General features: G+C 41.1%; 7 protein-coding genes across 7 annotated transcripts; 4 read left to right on the forward strand and 3 right to left on the reverse strand. All coding sequences in view use genetic code 12, as the record gives it.

The window, feature by feature from the left end:
• Window positions 1-559: 559 nt before the first annotated feature.
• RJT20DRAFT_131183 (uncharacterized protein) lies at window positions 560-2,514 on the forward strand. Its single transcript, XM_064917945.1, has one exon. It carries the CDS (start codon window positions 619-621, stop codon window positions 2,269-2,271), a length of 1,653 nt encoding a protein of 550 aa, XP_064771852.1. The 5' UTR covers window positions 560-618; the 3' UTR covers window positions 2,272-2,514.
• On the reverse strand, window positions 2,415-5,090 carry RJT20DRAFT_63041 (uncharacterized protein). The gene has a single exon (XM_064921015.1). The coding sequence runs from the start codon at window positions 4,932-4,934 to the stop codon at window positions 2,559-2,561; it is 2,376 nt and encodes a 791-aa protein (XP_064771853.1). The 5' UTR covers window positions 4,935-5,090; the 3' UTR covers window positions 2,415-2,558.
• Window positions 5,091-6,669: 1,579 nt separating this feature from the next.
• Window positions 6,670-7,998, forward strand: TPM2 (tropomyosin). The gene is made up of 2 exons (XM_064921016.1): window positions 6,670-7,020; window positions 7,245-7,998. Exons 1-2 carry the CDS (start codon window positions 7,003-7,005, stop codon window positions 7,710-7,712), a joined length of 486 nt encoding a protein of 161 aa, XP_064771854.1. The 5' UTR covers window positions 6,670-7,002; the 3' UTR covers window positions 7,713-7,998.
• A 1,069-nt stretch (window positions 7,999-9,067) lies between these two features.
• On the forward strand, window positions 9,068-10,939 carry RJT20DRAFT_63062 (uncharacterized protein). Its single transcript, XM_064921017.1, has one exon. The coding sequence runs from the start codon at window positions 9,330-9,332 to the stop codon at window positions 10,611-10,613; it is 1,284 nt and encodes a 427-aa protein (XP_064771855.1). The 5' UTR covers window positions 9,068-9,329; the 3' UTR covers window positions 10,614-10,939.
• A 620-nt stretch (window positions 10,940-11,559) lies between these two features.
• RJT20DRAFT_63064 (40S ribosomal protein uS14) lies at window positions 11,560-11,969 on the reverse strand. The gene has a single exon (XM_064921018.1). The coding sequence runs from the start codon at window positions 11,836-11,838 to the stop codon at window positions 11,668-11,670; it is 171 nt and encodes a 56-aa protein (XP_064771856.1). The 5' UTR covers window positions 11,839-11,969; the 3' UTR covers window positions 11,560-11,667.
• Window positions 11,970-12,530: 561 nt separating this feature from the next.
• Window positions 12,531-15,325, forward strand: TSR1 (Tsr1p). Its single transcript, XM_064921019.1, has one exon. It carries the CDS (start codon window positions 12,747-12,749, stop codon window positions 15,057-15,059), a length of 2,313 nt encoding a protein of 770 aa, XP_064771857.1. The 5' UTR covers window positions 12,531-12,746; the 3' UTR covers window positions 15,060-15,325.
• RJT20DRAFT_148405 (uncharacterized protein) lies at window positions 15,326-16,314 on the reverse strand (the record flags this gene model as incomplete). The annotated part of the gene is made up of 3 exons (XM_064918979.1): window positions 15,326-15,980; window positions 16,196-16,220; window positions 16,285-16,314. The coding sequence occupies 3 exons, from the start codon at window positions 16,312-16,314 to the stop codon at window positions 15,373-15,375; spliced, it is 663 nt and encodes a 220-aa protein (XP_064771858.1). The 3' UTR covers window positions 15,326-15,372.
• Between the last annotated feature and the right edge of the window lie 110 nt (window positions 16,315-16,424).

Here is a 16,424-nt window from a genome sequence, read left to right on the forward strand (position 1 = left end):
AAAAAAATAGTATTAATAATAATATCAATAATACATATATAAGATGAGTTCAGGCTATGGGCACCTGCACATTTACTCCTCACTTAAACAAGCAGAACGGCACATAGATTAATTTTACTCTTGTCTTGGACACAGGAACCTACATAACTAGTCTGTCCTTAGTTCTTAGTGAGACAGATAGAGAACAGAACAGAACAGAACAGAACAGCACCATTCACTCACTGAACCCCCATCAATTTCCACCGTCAAATGACATTTTCAAAATCTAAATTGATAAATCTCTTCTAAAAACCCCCACAAATACTACTATCCAATTTTCTTCCCATAAATCACTACAAAACCACCTTTTTGCTACCCCCTTCTCCAACACCTGCCCTCCCATTCCATTCCATTCTATCCCCTGCACACCACACCATATTCCCTCTCTCCCCCCAAAAAAGGCTCCATCACCTCTAGTATCTCCTGCACACACACCCGCCACCAACATGTAAAATCTTTTTTGAGGGTTTTAAAAGTGTAACAACCCTGTTTCCAGTTTCTGTCGTTTTATTTACCTATCATTTTTCACAACCTCTCCAGAAAGACGTAAGTGACGAGTTCTTTCCACCAGTACGGTACATGTCGACCCAGGAAAGCCTCCGGAAGTCAATGCAGGCCCAAGTGGACCAACAGCAAGCGGCTGAGGCGCTAAGAATCGCCAACCAGTCCGCACAGCACCATCATCAACACCATCAGCAGCACAATGACGATCATCACCAACACCAATTGCTTATGCAACAACAACACCAGCAGCAAGTTCATCAGCTGCAACAGCAACAGCAGCAACTGCAAGGTGGTCGCCATCACCATCTGCAGAACTCCCTCCAACAGAACCCTCTTCAAAACCCCCATCAACATCATCAACAACACTCTCAACAACAGCTGCAAATGCAGCAGCAACAACAGCACCAGCGCCAGAACCAGCACCAACATCTCCAACACCACCAACAGCATAGCTTCCATCCCCAGGCTCAACAACACCAGCAAATACAGAAGGAATCAGAGTCTTTCCCCGAATTGACAGAGTACGACCTCAAGTCACGTGACTCCAAGTACCGTAGATGGACTCCTAAGATGGATCAGTTTCTTATTAAACTCCTTTCGGATGTGGTTCATAGTTATCCTAAGGGAGCTGAAGCGGAGATGACAAAGAAGGCATGGGCCTACGTTACGGGCCAATTGCGTACTGCAAACCCGGAAACCGTTTATTCGACGTATACCAAGTATAGTTGTCAGCAGCATTTGATGAACGTAAACCACCACAGGTACAAAATATGGTATGTGCTAATGCTTCACCAGAAGAATAACCCGGCTGCAGCAGGATATTCGTACAGATGGAATCCTGATTTGGGCCGTTTCCAAATTATCGATAACTCTACGGGTTCTTTAATTTTGGACGAAAGACAGGTTAAATCGTTATTGTACAGTGAGTCTTTATCATTACCTTCATTGAGTGCATTCAATAAGGGAAATTTGATTGTGAATGATTTCTTTTTAAGTGATAACTTGAAGTACATGTCTGTATACCACAATGAAGTACTTCCCTTGTTGATTAGACTCGACAGCAAATACGCCGAAGGATTGGGCGATATATATAGCGAAATTCCCAAATTTGACTACCATGAAGGAAGTTTGGAATACTTCAAGCCTTTGGTACCAGCCAAGGCTGGAAAATTGACTACCATACCAAACCAGAACCTCGTTAACAAGGCCAAAAAGCGATCACATTCAGAAACAAGCAATTCTGATATCAGTCTACCATTTTCCAAGACCTTGGCGTCAATTGCAACAGACGGTGCCGATACCGACGTTTCATCACAGCATCCTACTCAAGATGAGGATTCTGTAGATCCAGCATTGAAGCGTAATAGAGCGTTGCAGGATACTCCAAATGCGATCGATTTCGAAAATGCATTGGCTAGTGCCGCGATTGCTGCTATAAACTCGCCTCCAGTGACCAATGGAGGAAGAGACAACACCCCATATTATATTAAGGACCGTAAGTGGTTTAACAAGCTTATAAATTTGCACGAGTCTGGCCACATCGGAGTGGAAGATGTGCTATCGGTTTGTGAGGGTGTAAGAGACGGAAAGATCCCATTGTTCATGTTAAATGTATTGGACCAATCTTACTATCAGACACGCAATAATTCAGGCTTATCAGAGGAGTTGCCAGATGAAGAGACAGCAAAAAGAATCAGGGAATTTATGCTTCCTATGGTATACAACTAGTAAAGAGGAGAGCAACATCGCTCCATTGGCTTCATCAGGTATTTGTATAAACAACTACTGAACTAGTAGCAACAAAATTATGTGACTAAAACAACGACAAAATTCAATTCTGTACCAATAGAGTGTTTTATGTGGCATACGAGAAATCTTGAAGAGTCCCTACAAATAGTGTACAATAATGAATTGGGACAGCCTGCCTCTTTCTTCTACTTTCTCCATGTATAATTACTACTAATTGACTAATCTATACTGCAAATATATAATGTATCGTAGGAGTGTGTCACCCATTAGTGGTTTGATTTATGCCATATCAAATAGTCTGTTTTAACTGTGCCAGTTAAACTATGGTCCCTTGCATGGGAGCTTATCATTGATCTTGTTGAGTTACTGTCCTGTCTGGCAATGACCAAATTAGGATTATTGGTATAATAATCACTGCTTTTAGCAGACTTTGAAGGTGATATTGGTCGTTCATCGATCCTGTCGAGTTCCTCCAGGGTTTGAACTATCAGATTGGTAGGGGTACTAGATAATGCTGTATTTTGATGAGATCCGGCTACTGATATAGAGCCTTTCATGGACTTAATGTCATAATGAGGCAGTCTTTGTAGAATGGTTTGAGGTGAGCCCTTAACATCTTTGGTCTCTTGGCCCGCTTTATTAATAGACTCTATGAGGCTGGGGGACGTTCTTACTGGTGACTGTTGAGAAACATTTGGCTGCGAAAAACTTGATGCTATTAGAGGTGTATGAGTTAGTACTGGCACTGCTTCTTTGGCAGATTCTTCCTTAGGGTATTCATTACTGTCGTTAAGATAGGAAGTAATATCACTGGATAAATCTTCAAGGTTTTGGAATATCGAAGTATGCGTAGTTGAGTCGGAAGGTCTTTTGTCCATAGGTTTGGACCGACGAGACTCCTTTGTGAGAATGGATTTGTTACTCTTAGTGCTCTTGCTAGATGAATCCTGGAAGATGGCTGGTGGTGCAACCAATTTTGGGCCCTCTTCGGAGGACGATAGGGTACCTGTGGACCTGTTCATGGGCTTTAATTGGTAAACATTGGAAGTGCTGAGAGTTTCCTCTACATTACCCAAATTCTTCGGGTATTTACTCTTATATGCCTTGTTGAAGTCATTCACGTACAACAGCTGAGGAGATGAGACTTCTGGCTCCTTGGTGGGAGGTGACTTCTGAGTGGCACTTCTGGGATCCAAACCACTAGAATTCACACTTTTGGAGTCTTTGGAAGAAGAAGGAATAGCTGGAGGTCTATCTGTTCCGTAATTATCATAGTCTTGGTTAGTGGGTAGGTAGATACTACCAAAAATATTCGATGTATAACTGATTTGTGGAGAGGGTAACAATCCCGAGAAAAGAGAAGCATTATGTTGCATCAATTCCTCTGTGTTTATGGATTCGCCCGATTCACTTCCAGTCTTGTAATCCTTGTCTTCTTCCTGTTGAGTGTTTTTGGGAGCTCTTGATCTTGGGTTTTCGTCTGGTGCTGAAGAATCACCTGAAGAATATGACGAAGACGTTGAGGAACTTACGACAGCTGAATTGTTTTGCTGCAATCTGTATCCTATTTTCGCAGCCACTGTTCTCCTTATCAAGATTTCAAATAACAAATTCTTATTGATCTGATTTATTTCCTTTGAAGTAAGTAAGGAAGTGTCATAAGGAAACATGTCTTGGAACTTGGGTACTGTCATAACCTTATTAGCAAATACTGCATTCTTGTACTTTTGGTAGACAATGTCTCTGAATTCAACATGACTGAGCTGGCGAGTGTGAGTTTTTGGAGGTTTGGTAACTGGCTCTGAAATCGTTATTGAATTAATAGGAGCTATCTTAAAGTTGTTTCTGTTATCGATTTCAAAGAGTTTGGAAGTGAACTGTAGTTTTGGCTTAACTTTTAGCAATTTATTGTACTGAAATGTCTTCATAGTTCTAGGAATGATATCCCTTATCATTTCGTCTGCATTGCATTGCTTTAAGAATGCTTGCAACTCTTCGTTGTTGCTGAATAACGGCTTGGTCTTCTGCCGCAATGAATTATATTTTAACGATGTCTTTCTCTTCACAGGGAAAAGAAAACTAAGCGGATTGTGTGTCTCCTTCTTGATTTTCTTCTTTCCATTATTATCTTCCTTATCGTGTGGCAAGTCATTCCTTCGTACCATTTTATTCCGACTTTTGATGGTGTTTCTATGTCTTAATGATGCTGAGTTGGAAATGACGGAATGATTACGGCGAAGGGAGGATTGATCTACAATGGTAATTATGGGATGTTTGGACGACATGTTAGGCTGGTGTAGTTGATTTATACCGCTGGGGTGCCTTTTACCTTTATTTATGGCATTGTCGATGTCTTGATATGATGCTTTTACTAATGACGTCCTTGAAGCGAAGATGGAATCGTTCGAAGGTGGCTTCTCAAGCATGCGAGGTTGGGGATCAAACACCATTTCAAACGGGTTGGAAGCAGACCTTGGATTTCTGTCAAAAGGAAGTAATAGCGAGTCATTGGATACTCTTGATGGTATGTTGAAACTGGGAGTACTCAGTAGTCTTAGACGAGACTGAACTGGTGATACTGTAAAGGCATCACCTGCCGAGAAGTATGAACCCAGTGATGAGGGGTCAACTAGTGTGCCCATTTGCTTTAGATATGATATGCTATGCTATGCTATGCTACAAATATATAAGGTCGTCGTAGGATATGGCGAAGTTGCTGCCGTAAGAGCTTTATAGTATGTGCAACGGTTTTTGGTAGGAATAGTTTGGTATTATATTTATCTATTCAGAGCAAAGGAGAAAAGAACAGACTATCAAAAATACAGGGGAAAAAAACCAAAACGGGTTCTCGTCAACTCGTCAAATCACTCGTCACCGATCCCACTGACAACATACATTCCAAAGATGCCCCCCCTTTCATCCTTCAATTCGCAACCATGTAATGTGATGTAGGGGATGATTGGATCACTTGCAGCAATTCAAAAGATGGCTGGCTGTGAAAAATCGATTGGGCTGGCTTGCCTGCATGGAGACTGGTATCGTAAAAACTTCCCAATCGGGGAGTTGCACATGAACGGGGTAGTGTACTTGGCAGCGGCCATGGAATATGTAAGACCTATGTTGAAGAGATAGGTATAAGACGAAATAGAAAGAGGACTAGACCGATTGAGAGACGTGGTAGAGGACGCGTTGAGAGCATTTCAGACGAGTATTGAGAATTTTTGGTGAAATTTCTGGCTGATTTGGAAGTTTAGGTTTGTGGGGTACCTCGTTCTTCCCAGAAAGGTGAAAATGGGAACGAACAGGAGATTCAGAGTTGGATATGGGCAAAGAGAGGATACCCAGACACATATGAGGAGGGTAAGAAAATAGGCATATGAGAGCCAGGAGTGATAAAATGGCTACAAACGGATAAAATGGGGAAAACGGGCTTGGGTTCGGATATTTCGACACTACGAATGGATACTCCCAGCGAACGGAATGGCTTAAATTTGACGAGACGAAAGTCTATTCTCATTGTGAATGCCGACGTTCAAATCGACATGGATTGTGGTTGGTAGTTTAAATTGTTAACTGTTATAGAACCCCACTCACATGTATCAGACGAAGTTTACTTAAAATCATACCAGTTTTTATGTCGTTGTAGAACATATGACATACAGTATGACATATAACATATAACAAGTAAGATAAGAGATAATAACATACAACGTGCAACATGTAACATGTAACATACAGCATATTACATATGTCATATAACTTAGCTACCTTCCCAGTCTACAACATATAACATTCAGCCTACAACGCGAACATATTCAATGTTAACTACATGGCACTTATTAAATATTATCCTTAACTATCATGGTACAAAGAGACAGAGAGAGAGTTATTATTACGCAGTTTCTACGCAGTGTCTCACCAACAAATAAATTAACTTTCTGTAGGAAATTCTAGAAAATCGTATCTACCGACACGCTCTTCTTTGTAGGGATTTCTGTGGAGATTTAAAAGTGGTAAGAGTGAGAGAGAGAGAGAGTCAGTAGGATCACTAGAAATCAAAAACACACAACATTCTAATAGAGTCAAATAGAATTCTACTAGGATTCTAATAGAACCAATCGTTAGGTCTCTCTAGATAACCAGCTCCACCTGTTAGTACCTACTCACCAGTTCCTCTTCACCAGTTCGACTTCACTAGTTTCTTTCTTTCTTTCTTTCCGTGCCTCTCTGTGTCTCTCTCTCCCTCTCTTTCTCTGTGTGTGTGTATCTTCATTATTATTATTATTCTCTCTTCTCTCGGCTACTGCGTATCTCTCTCACTGTTATTCCCACACTCGCCCTCTCTCCCTTTCTCATTTTGTCTCACTTTCCCTCATTTTGTCTCATTTTGTCTCACTTTCTCTCTCACTCTTTTCTACATCGTCTACCTCACCCTCCTCACTCTTCTCTGATCCCACGCCCAACTACCACACCCCAACCGCAATACCCCCGCCCAACATCCTGTACACTTACCTCCTCCCACCTCCCTCTCTTCACTGACGAATCCTCACTCTTTGGATCAGCCGAAAAAGTAAACACCGCCAAATGTCAAATTGGCAGTAAATAAATTTACAACACACGATTGAGAGGTTTTTCTTTGCACTAGAACACGTCAGTTATCTTGTTTTCAAACAGTTACTTACTAGCACATACCGGGATCAATCAATCACAATGGACAAGCTTAAGGAAGTACGTATACCAGAAATCGGACCAATGGGTCAATGGATCAGCCGCCATTGGGTGTGAGCTGTCACGATCGCATGGAAAGGAGGCGTGTTCAAAAGACCACGATACTTTGATTTTGACAAGGGTGTACCAGTGGCGGCTCGCTGGAAAACAGCGGAAGGGATGTAAACGGCCATTTCCCAAGTGATTGCATTGACTATAGCCAAAGATCACCACTAACATTGTAGAAAATCAACAACTTGAAGTTGGACGCCGAAAAGTGGCAAGAGAAGTCGGATGAGTTGGCCGACCGTATCAAGGAATTGGAACAAGAGAACTTGGAGAAGGACCACCAGATCCAGTCTTTGACCAGAAAGAACCAGGTTCTTGAGGAACAGGTTGAAAAGTTGGAGGCCGACTTGGAGCAAATCAAGCACACTGCTGATGAATCGCATTCCTTGAAGACCACCAACGAGAACTACACCAAGAAGAACCAGGTCTTGGAAGAGGAGTTGGAGGAAGCCGACAGGAACTTGAAGGAGACCACCGAAAAGTTGAGAGAAACCGACATCAAGGCCGAGCAATTGGAGAGAAAGGTTGCCTCATTAGAGCAGGAGAAGGAGGACTTCGAGAGGAAGTTCGAAGAGTTGACCGAGAAGCACAACGCGGCCCAAGCCGAGTTGGACGAGATCAGTCAGCAATTAGAGGCCATCTAATCGATGGTGGTGCTGTACTAGTGGCTGCTTATGCGGACATGATATCTCTAATCAGTTGCATCTTACTACATAATGTTTATAATATTATCGATACCTTGGTTTTTTAATTGCTTATATCCCGAATGCATGGAAATTGTCGATAAAGATGCAAAGTGATAGTGTGTAGTCAACTGCCAACGGTGGTAGTGACCAACGATGGTAAGTGAGAGAATAGAGTAGGTAACCAATTAGTCAGTCATTCAATAGCTGTGTTAAGTTTCAGTTACGAAGTACAGACGGTAGAAGTTAGGCGAGCACCCCACTATTACAAGCTGGGGCAAGTACTACAAACTGGGGCAAGATGTAGGAAAAGAAAGTCAAAAATAACGGAGACAACGAGTAGAGCCACCTATACCTGTTAGAATACTCTACATTCGTGCTAATTAACAAATAACAAATAAGAACGTAGTCAAGTACTAAGTCTAGCAAACGACTGATTTCCAACACCATACTAAATCACACAACACTAATGTGTGATTTTTCACCTGGTAGCCCCTTCTCTTGTTTTGGAGTCCCTATTTGTTACTTAACCACTACCACAGCGAGAAAACTCCCGTACCGCCGCATAAATGTGCCCCTGGAGTCTTAGCGAGAGCTCTCACGATCATCGGAGTGTCACTTTCACAAGCCTTTGGGGAGATAACGATTGTTCTCCAAACCTTAAATAAGAAGGTTTGTATCTTTGGAATGCTCAATAAGGAAAGTTTGCCTCGAGTTAAACATACACATGCACATACACATGTACACATCTGTAGATTGTAGATATGGCGTAGAGTTGAAAAAAAGAGGATCATTAGTTCTATGTATATTGGTGTAGTATGGTGGTATATAATGTCTCTAAGGTCTCACTAATTTTATTAGAACCATTAATATTATTATTATTATTATTATTATTATTGTTATAATAAATTCTCACTTCCTTGATTACTGTGATCACTGTGATTACACTTATCACTGTGGGTTCTTTTCTAAGGCGCTGTTCTCGCTAAGTAGAAATACTCGCACACTTAATTTAACAGAAAGACAGTCGCTGATTTACACAGAGTGTCGCTAAAATAACCACAGAACAGTCGCTATTTACAATCAGAGATCATAAACATCACAAATATCACAAATATCTCAGATATCGCAAACTGGCTAAACTACTGCTACCAACACTACCACCACTACCCCCATCCAACACCTCATCTACTCCCACTGAACCCCTTCAGGGATAGTAAACACCCCCCTCCCACTGAAACAAACCTAAAACTCTCATTACCCTGCCTGTCATTCACCCCCCCTTTCCCTCACTAATAGAGCTCAAAGAGATCCTTTTCCTACCGCACTACACCCCCATTTTGGTCTCATTAATCTCCCTAACTTTCAACATTACTCCCCAGTCGCAGCTCCCTATTCTCGTCCCACTTACCGAAGATCTTGCTGTTCTACCGCCATCTCTGCCTAATTGGTGAGATCTGTTTTTTGTATTTTCTCGCTAAAAATTCATCACCATCTTCTAAAGTCTACACCAGTAGTTACCACATCAGCATTGGATATATATACACATTCACCTCCTCGGGAGTAAGACTGTCCCCAATGGTATTCATGGACTCTATCCGGAGACGGTTTTCCAACAACTTCGAGTCCCACCAGATCGATGACGACTACACTGAGCCCGCTAGATCCAGTCCCACTATCGCATCGAATGCCACCTCTACTTCGGTAGCAGCCAGCACCAATAATCCAGGCTTTATCAGCACTTCCATGACTTCGGCAGTGATTGGAATTCCATCTATGGACGGAAGCGTTGTTTTCGGAGTGGCCGATGATGGTTTTGATCCCAACGAGGTTGTTCCTTCGTATGAAACATCACAGTTATTGCATGAACGGCAGAACAGTACCAATACCAACAATAGTAGCACTCTAGGCGGAGCATTTCCTGTTCAAAATGACACCATCGGACCCATAATTCCTGGCTCAGTGAGCATCTCTCGAAACAGTTCTTTCGTAGGAGATGCCGAAACCTTGGCATATATTCATTCACAGCTGCTTCATTCTGTATCATTAATACCCCCTCAACAGCCATCACCGCCATTGGTTGTGCCATACCCTATCTCACATTCTGCATCGTCTACTACCACTACTACGTCATCAAATAACAATATCAATGGAAATACCAACAATAATAACAATAATAGTAATATAGCATCAAGGAAAACCGAATTGAAGAGACAATCTCTTAAACAATTAGGTCTCAAATTCCTCAACGCAAGACAACACTTTGCTCTTGCTCTTTCTCGAGACGTTTCGTTGATCCCTCCATTGATTGGATTCGTTCAATCATGGAAGCGTGCTTTCGTCGATGGGCCATACTTGGATGACGCTCTTACAGAAACGGGCCAACACTTGAAATCTATAACTAGTGCACGGCTTTCGGAGCACTTTCTCACTGGAGTATGGTGTATTGTATCTGCATACTTATCCTTTTCAGTCCTAGATGGTCTAATCGTACGGTGGATTGTCACATACCTGACACCAGCCGCCATCGTTAGAGTTTTGTCTATGTCTACGATGATAATCGCCGTGGAGCAGTATTTGGTATCTACTTTTTCTGCTGATGGATACAAATATGGTCTACACATCTGGATTCTTATTTCATGCTGCTTAACATTACTGTACATAGTTCAGAATTTTGTCACTTCCAATATTGACTTGAAGAAGGGCGGTCAGAAGAGAGCCCGATTCTTTGACATCTACAACATCGCCGTTTTTGCGGTGGTCCCCGTCGGTATGGCCAGTTTTATCACCATGATAGGACTCTTACGGTCGCTACTTATCCTACGCATTGATATTGACGAAACTTTCGCCGATCGCTTATGACAGTGCCCCCCTCCCTATGCTCTGCCATATACCTCCATAGTTAATTATATATAGCCATCTTCACATCTTCACATCTTCACACAGCAATCCCTACAGGTTTTGGGGAAATTTCTATGATTACCACGTCCAATAGATTAAATACACCACACTAGAGTCCTGTAGTACTCTAGACTTAATACAACACCCAAACTGCTACTTTATCACCTATAGATAGAGTAATTTGCAGCTATTACACTGCCCGCAGCTTATAAGCGATGGGTCGATGTGCGGGTAACCCCCTGAAAATTTCATATATAAGGAACCGAAGTCCCAATTTTTTTAGATGGTTTTAAGTTTCTTTCCTTAATCAAAAAGTATAATACGGGAATATTTGCCACGACGAGATAATGTAAACTGTCAAGTTATACTCGTTGCCATTTCTAACGAAATAGTTATTTTAATTCCCCAGAGCGGATTTTCCCAATAGGAAGTTCGATTTCCGTAGAGTCTCTTTAGTGAGGCGATGGATTTTGAATGTCGATATTAAATGGGATACATTGTAGTTTTTTTATAGCTGTAAAGGGGATAGTAGGGAGGTTACAAGAGAAGGAGATGAATAGGAATACTCTCCGGATATGTAGGCAAAAGAGTTAAATTTTGAGCGTAAATGATCTATATGAGCGAAACCATAATTAAGCAACAGAATTTTCGAAACTTTGTAGAAAGAAGAAATAATTCACGTATCCTTCGAAAGACTGATACGCGAGACACGAATAGGTGAAAATTCGAGTTTAAAGCATTAATTAATGACATTAGGTTAAGCAAAATCCACCGAAATTGCACGTCAATAGTCCTCATTCAAAATTCTTCTACAATTAATCCCTTCTACAACAATGATACTGTTAATAATATATTGAACCACTTGTTAGATATATAATACCGTTCTCGTGGCGGTTTTTGTAATGGATGAGATTGGATTAATCCCATTAAATTAATTATACACATATATTGGGAGCATCATCGTAGCATGAAAACCTCGAGGTGTGCCTTTTAATAGATTGTAGTTAGAACTAACTTAACGGTACTTGTTGAATCCGATATCAGTGGCCTTTTCTCTGAAACATTGACGACACATGTTGATACCGTACTTTCTGATCAAACCAGAGTGGGAAGAACAAAGACGACATTGTCTTGAACCTTTACCGAACTTTCTTGGGTGGGAGAACCAAACACTTTCGTGAGCCATTTTGCTAAAATAATAGTTAGTATACTGGATGAAAAATTACTGAATTGGCACGAGAAGTATCGAGTTGTGGGATGCCTTGTCGAGAGTCATATATTGGGGATTTTATTGCATTAGTAGCGTCCTTTTTTAGGAATAATAGTGTGTTTGAATGATACCTTCATATTTGGTTATTTGAAATTTTTGTTATAACTAAACCCATTAGCCGAATTTTAACATGTCCATATGCTTGATTTGGGATTCTACTAGTATCTCATTACATCTATGACATTTCTCCTTCGCTATAACTCCCCTGGAATCTCCCTGAAACATTCCATTTTCTTGATAATTGCTGACTTTCTTGCTACTTTTCTATCTCTCCGCTGTACACTGATGAATTTTCACTTGTACCTCAATAGGTCTGAACTATCCACATATTCTCTACTTTTTGACTCCATTTCACCACATCCACTCATTCGTGTGTTCTCTTCGCTGCCTGTTACTCCTTCTTTCGTTACATACAATTATCTATAACTTCGTTGAATGTATGATGATAGAAGCAATACCCTTAACTGATTACTTTTCAATAAATTTTGTTATACTTTTTCCACTGACAATCGCACAGTGAGAATAGTCCCAAGTAGGTGCCTGCAGAGAGCTCTCAGCTCTCACAGTTAACACAACGAGGGACGAAAAATTTTCCATGTTCCTTAGAGATGAATGTTATGGCACGTGAGTAGGATGTTTACCCAGGGTTGAACCCTAGTAACCATCATCTGATGCTTTGTCACATGACTCAGATCAGGCTGCTACCAATCGGGCTGAAAAAAAATAGCCCATCTCATCTTAACGGTTAGGTAGTTTAGTAGTAGAGTGGATTTGGAAGGGATTAGTCTAGATTGCTAAAACAAGTAAAAGCATTCAACAACGCTATGGCTAAGGGGGGACATTCACATAGATCGACGTTGAAGAACGACCATAAGCCATTCAAGTCAAAGCATGCGTCTAAAGGTGCGTTAAAGAACCAGTATAAGGGTAAGGTTGAAAAATCGACGGTAGGTCCTAATAAGGCCAATAAACCGTTAAGCAAGATCGAAAGAAAGAATTTAGCCAGACAATTGAAAGAAAACAAGATCTTGGAAACCAAATTGACGAGAAAATTGTTCGAGGGTTCGTCGGGAGCAGAGAAGATCGTCACCATCGTAGCATTAACCGATGACATCAACCCTGTAGAAATTGCAACCAAATTATTCAATACCGATGACGAGAAACCCACTGAATTTGCATATCCATCGGTTACCAGCATTAAAGTAGCTCGTTTCAAGACCAATTTGAAGGTAATAATCCCAAATCACGACGATTTTCTTGCTATTCTTGATGCTGCAAAAGTGTCCGATTTCGTCATATTCGGATTGTCGGCTACCAAAGAAGTAGAACTCGAGTATGGTGAACAGATCTTGAGAAGTTTGATCGCTCAAGGTATCGCTTCCGTATTCGGAGTATTCCCTAACTTGGTTAGTGCTTACCCTAAAAGAAACTTGCAATTGGATATCAGACAGTCCTTAGAGTCTTTCTTCTCCCACTTCTTCCCTAATGACGAGAAGCTCTTTGCATTGGAGCATGACTCCGAGAATCTTAACTGCTTAAGATCTATTTGCCAGAAATTCCCCAAATCCGTCAACTGGAGAGATTCCAGAGGATGGTTGGTAGCAGATTCTGCATTTTGGTCATCGGACGATCCTACCAATGGCCAATTGGTTGTTGAAGGTACAGTTCGTGGTATAGGTTTCAATGCCAACAGATTGGTGCACATTCCAGGTTACGGTGATTTCCAAGTTGACCGTATCGAAAAACTTAGCAAAGGTCACAAGTCTATGGACACAGACAACGAACAATACTTGCCAGATGAATCTCAAGAAACTCTTGAAGAATTGAACCCAGAGGAAGTAGACATGGAAGATGACTTTGACGACGAGTGGGAAGAGAATAACGATCTTGGTGTCAGAATGGACGGAAGAAACTACTTTGAAGAAGATGCATCCAGAATACCCTCTAGAAAATTTAAGTTGCCAAAAGGAACTTCCGAATATCAAGGAAGGTGGTTTGTGGATGATGTTTTGGAGAACGCTTCAGATGCTGAAGACGATGACGATGACTTAGAAGTGGCAGATGAAATTGTTGATGATGACATGAATGTAGCAGGGGAAGAAACTGCAGCACCAACAGAATACGCACCAACTGAAGCCGGTGACGACATGCACGTTGATCTTTCTCCCGAGGAAGAAGAGAGACAATTGAAGGAATTCAGAGCCATCGAGAAGGAAGACTTGGAATTCCCTGACGAGTTGGAGTTACACCCATCTGAATCTGCCAAGGAGAGATTGAGTGCATTCAGAGGTATTAAGTCTTTAGCTAACTGTGACTGGGACTACGATGAAAATGACGTGGAGGCTCCAAGTGTTTGGAACAGATTGTTGAGAATCAGCAACTACAAAGCTACTAAAAACAAAGTGAACAAGGAATACATAAAAGACACACAGATTAACACCGGTAACAAGGCCAGAATATTCATAAAAGCACCTTCTTTCCTCTTGGAAAGAATCAACTGCCAAACGGCTCCATTTTCCATTTTTGAGTTGTCACAACATGAGCACAAATTGGCTGTTTGTCATTTCTCATTTGAAAGTTGGGAAGATTACGAGAAGCCAATTCCATCGAAGGAGTCCATTATCGTCCAATATGGTCCAAGAAGACAAATCATACAACCTATCTTCAACCAAGCCTCTAATAACCCTAATAATGTTCACAAGTCTGAGAACTTTGCTCACATTGGCGATACAGTCGTGGCTACGGCAATTGCACCAGTTCTTTTCAATAATGCACCAACCATCTACTTCAAGCCAGGTGAAAATGGCACCGTAGAGTTTGTCGGTCAAGGTACCTTCTTGAGCTGTGACCACACTAGAATCATTGCTCAAAGGGCTGTCTTGACTGGTCACCCTGTCAAGATTCACAAGAGAGTAGTCACCGTCCGTTACATGTTTTTCAATGCAGAAGACATCAATTGGTTCAAGGCAATTCCATTATTCACAAAATCAGGAAGAAGTGGTTTTATAAAGGAGAGTCTTGGTACCCATGGTTACTTCAAGGCTAACTTTGATGGTAAGTTGACATCCCAAGACACAGTTGCCATGAGCATGTATAAGAGAGTTTGGCCAGAGATCTCTAGTGCTTGGACAGAATAAACTATCAAGACAGAATAAACTATCAGCATTTGTATTTATTGCATATTTTCTTTTAAGAAAGCTTTACTTCATGTACATTAAATTAAATATAATATTGACTACAGAATGAACAAAGTCTTCAATTGAAGTAAATTCACGGTAATTGAAGAGTAAAAAAAGTCCGATAGTTCCAACTGGAACTACAGTGAAAAGGCCATTAACCGAAAAAAAGAATACCAGAAACTAAAAATGGTATAGCCTTCAACTGACTGCTACTAAATTAACATACAAATGGCAAGAGCAGCGGCTCCTACGAGAGAACCTCCGACAGCTTTCATATCAGCCATTCCTTCATAAGAAGAAACTTCTGGTCTGAAGTGAGTTGCTCAGTAACTGTGGTTTTTGTTTCAGCAGTCGTTGGTGGAGGAGTGCTTTCAGGTTTTGGACCTGTAACGGTAATTGTCGTAGGGCCTGTTACAGTAACTGCTGTTGTATCGCAAACATCAGTTACACATGTAGTGAGGGTAATAGTGGTAGATTCTTCACAAATGGTTACCCATTCGGTGTAAGTGGTGCGAGTGGTAGTTTTATGTGAATACTTCTCGCAAGATTCAGAGAGTTCAGCTGCAAGGGACTCACATGGATCAGTAGGCTCAGAAGATTCAGTAGAATCAGTTGGTTCAGCTGGGTCACATGAAGTAGAATCAGTTGGTTTAGTTGGGTCACATGGGTCAGTTGGGTCAGTTGGTTCCTCAGGGTTAGTTGGTTCCTCAGGGTCAGTTGGCTCCTCAGGGTCAGTTGGTTCGTCGGCTCTAACATTCAAAGAAGCTTCGCGAGGCAAAAGGATTTCCTTTGCGACAGCCAATTCAGTCTCCCTTTTGTTGATTAAAGAGACATAAACAGCTTGTGTTGTTGCTTGAGCAGCTAAAGGAGCGATCGTGACTTTTCAAATAATATATCTTTGGTAGCGAAGGTTTATAATACAAGTGTCAGTTTGTATTATATGGTGAAAATTGAAGTCATTAAAAAATTGGCTAGCCGTGAACAGGGAACCAATACACACTTGTATATTGTTTGTACCAAAAATAAAGACCTCCCAATGTCAGCCAAAATTAGAAGGTTGTTTAATTTTGCAATCATTCTTGAAACTTACTCACATAATACAAAGTAGTAAAGCAAGCGCTACCAATTACAATAACACCAATAATGCTTTTAAATTTCTTGGTAGATGCTAGGATTGACCCACATAATGTTTGGGCAATGGACGAGTGGTCATGTCTGGAGATTGGCTTTTCAGTACCCGGCACGATTGTTTTAGCATTGTATTGTTTTTATTGGTGAGAGCTGATTATGCAACAATGTCTTTGGTATGATTTTTCGGGGTTT

The sequence above is a fragment of the Scheffersomyces xylosifermentans genome (assembly GCF_036884685.1).
Source record: "Scheffersomyces xylosifermentans strain CBS 12540 chromosome Unknown RJT20scaffold_8, whole genome shotgun sequence".
In the NCBI taxonomy this organism is placed as follows: Eukaryota; Fungi; Ascomycota; class Pichiomycetes; order Serinales; family Debaryomycetaceae; genus Scheffersomyces; species Scheffersomyces xylosifermentans.